Source organism: Buceros rhinoceros, unplaced genomic scaffold, assembly GCF_000710305.1.
Source record: "Buceros rhinoceros silvestris isolate BGI_N320 unplaced genomic scaffold, ASM71030v1 scaffold8224, whole genome shotgun sequence".
Lineage (NCBI taxonomy): Eukaryota > Metazoa > Chordata > Aves > Bucerotiformes > Bucerotidae > Buceros > Buceros rhinoceros.
Window position 1 is genome coordinate 33,985 of NW_010406458.1, and position 8,185 is coordinate 42,169.

Here is an 8,185-nt window from a genome sequence, read left to right on the forward strand (position 1 = left end):
CCATAGGCTGGCAGAAACATTCCCATTCCTTCTGAAATTTCAGCAGAACAAATCAAAACTCCTTTTAGTTTAACCAAATGGTTTTGATGTTGCAAAAAGCATCATTCCTCTTGCCAGAAGCACACATGGCATTTAGGGGTTTTTTGACAAGGGCTGATATCCAACCTCCTTGAATTCACCATCCTGACTTGCTAACAAGCATCCCAGAGGGAGGAGAATCCAAGAACACCCATGGCCAGGGAATGCAAACAGGTACTAGGTGCAGAACAGAGAGGGTCATCGCGGGCACAACCAGGTGCAGTAGCTGGGATGCTGAGCGACGCGGGAAGGGTTAATCGCAACATGCACTGGCTCCTTCACAAACTCTCCCTTCAGGGAGCAGACCACAACCGGCTCCAAGCGCTCAGGGCTCCCAGCATCACGCTCTGTGGAGCAGGGACGGCAGAGGAAGGCCAATGCTCTTGTTTGCTATAGAAACGAGAAAAACACCCAGGCGATGGCTCCCTGCCCAGGCACAGGGCAAAGCCTTTGCTGTGCTGGGATCTCCCTTCTCTTACCAAGTTAATCAGTATTTAGAGGCTGCTCAGTTTACCCAGAGCATTTGTTACTGGATGGGCAGCAAAATACAGAAGATTCTTTCAAATATCAAAGTAACTAAAAGGAAGGAGTTGCTTTTTCAGTGTGATGATTCACTAACCCCAAGTGTCCCAAGTTTGTGCCAGCATCTAAAACAGATGATGAATTTCAGAAGGGCAGTGCTCACTGTGGGAGCTGGAGTTTGACCCAGGACAAGTTTCCTGATGTTTTATTAACAGCCAGCAGTTCCCACACAGCCTTAAAGCCTCACCTGGCCCAGAGGAGGACCCACTGAAGCGGTGGCAAAGGATTTAGTGAGTTTTCCACACCTGCCTGGCATCTCCCTGGAAACAATTATTTGTTCTGATCACTCCCAAATTCACCACACAAGATGCCTGGATCCATCACACAAGATGAGAGTACCGCTGTTTAACTGTTTCAGTGAGGGCTTTAAAGCCAATGGAAACCACCCCAAGCCACAAAGTCTGCAAAAGGCCATCCTCCCCTCCCAAACGACAGCTTTCAGCCTACATCTGAAATAAAATAAAGTCGAAACCTGCAATGCCTCTCTCGTTCCAGAGCATAGGCTGAAGCTAGGTTTCAAGGCACTGTATGCTATACACAGGTAGTTCATAAATATTCATTTCTATGCAAACATTGTCCCTCGGTACACCAGCCAAGTGGGAACGTGGCTTATTGCAATTCATTCCTAAACAAAATTTTAAAGTGCTTTGAAAACTGATTTGCCTACAGGCTTCTTGTCGGCTGCTTTCTTTTCATAGAAATGTGGCCTTATGGTTATAACCCTCGACTGAGATTCAGCACATAAGACTTATTCCCAAGTTCCATTTTCCTGCTGGGTAAACTTTAGGCAAATTCTTCTCTGTGCCTCCACTCTCCCTTCTAATAACTGGGATAATGACACCAGGCCTCTTTTGTAAAAGCCTTCCATGGTGTACAGCTGACAAGGGTATGTAATCACAAGGCATTATTATTGCTTCACTAACCTTTTCTTGCCACGTTATCATGTTTGAAGGATGGTAGACAAAGGCTTCTATTCTAGTTTGTGTTGTCATGTTGCTGCCTGTAGAATTGCTCTTGAACTTGGCTGGGCCGTGATAATTTGCCTGCTGCATAAGTTGTTCTTGGTGGTTAATCAAAATCACTCCATTTCCATCCCTGCTTTAAGGGAAAGCCCCAGTTTTATCCAGAACAGGATTTCCAGTGACTTGCCAGGAGTTTGAATGTCAAAGCTCACGTTCACAAGACAGAGCAGATATTTTGGTCCTATGCAACCCGCTGCCCAGCTTTACAGCAGAGAGGAAGGCGGAAGATGACTCAGACCTCCACATCTTTGGGAAAGACAGTAAACAACCTTCATAAGGGTAAGGCAGAGAGAAGCATTTACTGTTTCACAGACAGAGGGTGGCAGGGAGCACAGGGAGGATGTCACCCAGACAGCCACTCCACAGGATCCTGGATCGAAGACACAGTCCCAAGGTCAGAGCAGAAGCGATCACCCGCTCAGGTCAACTGTGATACTCTGAACAGCAAATTGCTTGACCCTGGAAACACAGGGAAGTGTCAGAAAGCCTACTAGGCTACATGGTTTTTCCAGCTCATAGCCAAGATGACGTGCATCCAGCTGACTCCAAGGCCAGGGAGTGACATCCCTGCCTCACTCCCAGCCTCCTGGGGCACAGCGATGCCCTCTCCTGACATGTGCAGATGTCTCCCACATCTGCTCTTCACAACCCTGCAGAAGTCACTGGGGTTGTTTTGCAGTTCTGTCCAAATTCTGGATCGGTAGGACTTTAGGAACCAGTCCAGCAAACACCACCCCCACGCCCATTTGCCCAGCAAGGTTTATCCCCCAGCAGCTGACGGTACCAGAGCACAGCCCTGCTGGCAGCACAGTGCTGTGTGCTCTCAGGGTGCAGCCAAATGGCATGGATTTATGTTCCTGCAGTTGGGGCAAAGGAAAGGGTTGTTGCTCTAGGATGTTGGCTAACTGTTTAACAAGTTCATGGGTTTGGGATCACTCTGGTTTTCTGGGTCTCTCCTCCACTATGCTCAAGCACTACATGTGGTTTGACACTCATGAGCTGCAAACAACTGTTCAAGCACTCTGGGAGGAAGTTTGGTACAAAACTTCAGGAGCACGAGGCTGAGCATGAAGGGCCAGATTAGACTGCAACTCTCCTGCCAAAAGAAATTTTAAAAGGCCCTCAGATTCCTTGGGAACAGATGACGGAGAAGCCTGAAGAGCCCTGGTCTGGTACAACATTCATGCAAAGGGGTCCCCCACGGGCATCCAGCCACAGCTCGAGCTGCCCGCCCTGTGAGACATCCCTGCAAGTTGCAATAACCTCCCCTTGCTAAAGAAAACCTTAGGGAATCTGACACTCTTATCAGCTTTCTTTGTTGTTGATTTAAAGAAAAGGTATTTCTAACTTAAGAGAATTAAAAGCTGCAGATGCTTTACATAGCCCAGCAGTCAAGTGCATGGGATAATGAACATTTCTTCGCGATACAGGATTTTCAAGAATGCCCAAGACTCCAGTCAACATCCATATCAAAGGGGTAGCAATCCAAAAAGTCCCTGGCTAAACAGGTCAGGGCCTGCTCACAGAAAATGCAAAAAAGCTTTTTTAAGGGAAGTACAAAGACCAGCTACAAAGCTGGTGCCTCTCTGCAAGCTATACGAGTTACATACCCACAGAGCGGGCCAGCGAGAAGAAACTCTAAGCTGATTAAATTAACCATCCCCAAAATGCTCTGGCGAGGCAGGGTTACCTGCGCAGTACAGCGATTTCTGCTTTGATCTCCAGGAAATGTCTGTTTATTCAAAAGCCCGTTTGCTATAGCAACCACCGTTTATATTAAAGGAAGGAGGGGGAAGAGAATTCCCCAGTGCTTCGCTAGAAGAGTTGTACCACCGCTGGCAGACTCCTGTGGTTGAATACCTGGAGCCAAATGACATTTCAACTAATTTCCAGAGAACTCTGCAGCCTCGATGCTGGAGCATCTGGACAGGCTCCTGCAGGAGGGATCCCGGATACCCTGGCCCGCTCCATGGATCAGCTGCCCCAGTGTGCCGGGTTGTCCGGCGGAGACATCCACCACCCCCTGGGAGCAGTGATCTCCTGCAGGAAAGTCCAAGTTCATTGCCCCAAACAAGACTCTCCTCCCCAGTCATCTCATCGCTCCTCTGTCTGCGAGAGGTGACACTCGGAAGCAGCAGAGATGTTGAGAAGCAGGAGATCAAAAGTTCTTCCCTTCCTTTGAGGTTTTGGTCTTTTTGTGTGGTTTTGGAAGAGTGGAAAAAAACCCACCCAACCACACAGCCCTCAAGAGGGACAGAACAGAAGGTCTGTTGTTTTTCTTTCCCACGTACTAATAATTATCAGTGCGAATTCAGCACCATCGATTCCAAGCAGTCAAAACCCACACCTTAGTCCTGTTCCTCAGTCACAAAATAGCTTTTAGAATTCTGGTTTTGAAGTTGCATGTATATTGGGTGGGGGGGATTTGCCTTTGTGTTTCCAAGTCCTACATCACGCTTCCAGAAAAGAAGCTTTAAAATGTGGTGCAGCCACAAAGACTCAAACCAGACTTTTTTTTAATAGCATGAGATTCTCAGCTTTCATTTGGTGCCCCCATTCCCAGCAGCAGGGATTTATGCAAAAGAACATCAAATGCCACAGGGCTTATAATAAAAATAAAATAAAATCATGAAAGCTCCCACCACTGCCGTTTTGCAAGCCTCCCTGGGCTGTTTTCAGCCGGCACAAGGCTGCTTGGCCTCTGCCATAATCAAAGAAGAGAAGACGGAGGGAGAACAGAACAAGATAGTAACTGCTAGCGAGGGCACAGCATCTCCGCAGTGTACTTATATGCTGAGCAAGCTCATGCTGGATGCTGTCATCACACCAGTTATATCCCTGGGTACTCACTGGGGTCCTCCAAGCCCTTGCCTGTGGCTCGCAGTGAGCTTCTGCTCTGTCCCACACAAGAACTGGGGTTCGTTGCCTTCAGCTTGATGCTGAGCAGGTATAAAATCAAGAGGAAGTTGCTGGTTTAAGCTTTCATTTCAGTGCTACAGATTTCAAAGCAGCTGCTGTAGGATAAGCCACTTTCCTTTGCACAGAAACGTTTTCTGCTCCATAAATACTGCGTGTCACCTTCTGGTTACTGAAGCGCAAGCCAAAGCCTGGCAGAGAGGAGCCATGGGAGCCTAATGGAGCTCAGGAGGACGAGGAAGCATCTGCAGCAGCGCCACCACTGAAGGCCAGGTTTCCTCACATATTTTCCTTGTTAGTTCAAGAGTCAGAGAACAGTCAACAGACTGATTTAGCAAGAGCCCTTCTGAGTGCTGAGCCCCTCTCAGCACCGTTGGCTGAGACTCCTTGCGGCACAGCCTGAGCCATAAATTATTCAGATCCAAAGAGCTCTCGTCATCCAGGAGGTCAGGCACGTCTGGACCCCTTGCCAGCCTGTCTGTGTGCTCCCACTCCTGCCCCTTTCTCATGAAGATTGCCTTTCCATGCCGGGCTGTGAGGGCGAGGAAAGCACAGCAGATCGCCGATCAGACGCGCACCAGCAGCAGTTTTACCAAAGCCTGAGCCACTCGAAGCCAAAAGCGCAGCAGAGTCCATGCACCCATCATGCAAATGCTGGTTTTGTCAGCAAAATACTGGCTAAAACAATACTGGCTAACACAGACAGAAATGGGGATGGGATATGGACAAGACAATGAAAGCTAGTGTTTATATTTGGGTGTAAATTTTCTCCAGCAGCACCAGACTGAGAAGTAGAAGCCTTTGACTTTAGTGAAAACCTGGTATTGACTAGAAACCTTCCAGAAGTCTAACAGTCTGGCTTATTTATTTCCCTCAAAGCCAATAAAACACTAGAGCATTAAAAACATCCTGAGCAATGAAATGCAAATGCCATTCAAATAATTAAATAAAGAGAATGAGCCTCCTCCCGAAACAACGGACAGGGCTGTAAGATCTATCCTCACGGGACAGCCTCATACAGGAGGCTCTTGTTCCAGCAGCTTCAAAGAGGCTGTTTGATTTTAGTAGGTCGGGAAACATACGACATTACAAAACGCTTCTTAGACAAAAGCAAAGCCGAGGAGCTCTGCAACCCGTTTGCCCTACAGGAAGGAAGACAAAACTTCCTATTGCAGGGAGGTGGTGGCAGGCGAAAGAGGAGGGGGCTGACATTTTAGAGAGAACAAACAAGGCCAAAAAATTCAGGCAGACCAGGCACAGAGCAGGGAGGTAAAAACAGCAAAACAGGGTGGAACCAGTCCCATCTCTCACCCGAGCTCGGTGTGTGTTTGCCTTTTTGATTCTGCTGAGATTAGTTTTGCTGCAGCTGCAATCTGTCCAAACCCCAAGTCCCCTCCTAGGAGGGATGTTTGCCTTTCCCTTCCTTAGAAGGGTACATATTTACTTTGTTCTTTAATGTACCCAGGGCTCAGCATCACGGTTAGCAGCCATCCAAGTAACAAGTCTGGACAATCTGCAGCCCAGCTCCCTCGAAGGAAGAAGATGCTCAGAAGGAAGCACTTGGCACCGGGTACCACAGCCCTCTAAGGGGGTGTCGCAGAGCCGGGGGCTTTATCAATGGATTTTTAAGTAAGAATGGACACTGACACATACCAGCATTGCAAAAGGTGCTTGGTGAATAAGCACACATTGCCCAATAAAACAGTACTTCTGCATTGCTTCACCGAGGAATGAACTAGACACGGATTGTGTTATTCCAGCAACTGCCTCGTGGCTCGGCCCACGCTCAGGTCTTGGTTCCCCCTGCAAAACAAGCAGGGACTGACGGCTCTGACAGCTCAGTTGACCCAAGTGCATGTTTCAAAAGCTGAGATCTCATTTTTTTACTCTAGTAAGATTACCCTAGGAGCACACAAAGGCATCTGAAACATTAAAAAGAGGAAGGAAAAAGTAACTGAGCTGCTGAATGCACCCTTTGACACTCTCCTGACTTGCCAGTAGCTATAGAGAGCAGATGAAGTGGCCAAGAAGATCAGTTTGATGGGTTTCACCCAGTTTCCACTATCTTGACATGGGCACACACAGTTATCAGAATTTAGCATGGGGCAAGTACACAAGTACGCCCTCACCTTCTCCAGCCCCCTGCACCTTTCCCATGGCAGCACACAGGAAGGTGCCATTCACGCTCACCTTCCTCTGACAGGGACTCAAAGTAAACATCAGGCAGGACAATAAATAAACAAACCTATATACACGTGCCAGGCTAGGGGAAAGGGATGCAGAAACCTGCTGTTCCAGCACAGCACAACTAGCTGTTGCACGATCCCTCTGGATTCCATTTGATGTCCCTGCGCCTCCAGCCATGGGAAACAGGGCTCTTGCTATCGGTTGCCTCTGCGTTACTGACACTGAGACAGAAATCAAAAAACCAGGGTTACCTGGTCTGATCTTTCAAAAGAGGGACTGAGTGGGGAGAGATGCCCTTATTGGTGCTGTGATTTTTACAAACACCAAATGGTAAAAAATTCCAACAACTCCAGTTTTTACTTTACAGTGAAGACGTCTTGATCTTCCCTGGGCTATTCATAAGCAGCTTTAGTTAGAAGATAGTTCGCTCATCAGAGAAAGTGGGGAAAATCCAAGCACGGTTCATGCAGCGAGCAGAGCACAGCTTGAGAGTCATTTTAAACTCACAGCGATGTTTCAAGCTGCTCCAGAGGTTTTGCTTCACCATAAATTACAGAGTGAGAAAGGCAGAGCTGTACAGGACACCACAGCAAAAGCCTCTTACCCAGAGCTTGCCATCCCAATAAAACGCTCCCAGCAGCTTGACGATGTGTGGGTGATCACAGGTCGCCAGTATTTCAATCTCCACCATGTAATCCTCCAGTTCATCTTCGCTCTTTGTTTCAATGACTTTGGCAGCCGCTAAAGCACCAGTTTCCTTATTCTTAGCCTGCAAGACAAAACTAGCATGAGTACAAAGGCAAGGAGAGCCAGGAGCACACCGTACCTGCACAATTCCTGCTCAGCCCCACCACAAGCACGGAAACTTGCAGGTGCGTTTTTTCTGCTCCCTAAACCTGCCCATAGCTTCACAGAGAGGAAGAATGCTGAGAAGTGCCATAGCATCCTCCTACCTCCCTCCAGTCTCCAATGCCCACACCACTTCCCACCACGGGGAGAAAGAGGCTTTTAAAAGACTTGCATCGTATTGTTTGTAGCACGAAAAAGATGGAGCAAGTAAACCTCAGAGGAAAGAGGATCTCTGCTAACAGCATAGGTGATCGCTCCATTTAACAGAAGTCCCGAGTACACAGACAATCCAGCCAAATTCAGAACACAGCTGTGAACCACCCCCACCCTGGACATTCCCCATGCTCCCCTTCTGCACCAGGACCCTCACCAGGGCAATTTTCTGTAACATATGAGGGAAATGCAAAGATCAGCCCCTTGGCAGGTAAACCAAGATGAAGGGTGCGTTTTGATTTCCCAGAATTGGGTGGCACTCTTGGTGTTGCATGTTAGTGGGGTCTTCAGATCACAGAAAAATACCACGTGTGCTCTCCCAGCTGCCCCCCCCCTCC

The 8,185-nt window shown here is 48.1% G+C and overlaps 1 protein-coding gene across 1 annotated transcript in view; it reads right to left on the reverse strand.

Moving 5' to 3' along the window:
* The window catches only part of STK10 (serine/threonine kinase 10), a gene marked incomplete at its 5' end in the record, with an annotated part of 36,762 nt that extends 29,208 nt beyond the window's left edge, over positions 1 to 7,554 (reverse strand). The window contains one exon of the mRNA XM_010134093.1: positions 7,390 to 7,554. Coding sequence (XP_010132395.1) covers positions 7,390 to 7,554 — 165 coding nt within the window. The remainder of the gene's footprint in view (positions 1 to 7,389) is intronic.
* Between the last annotated feature and the right edge of the window lie 631 nt (positions 7,555 to 8,185).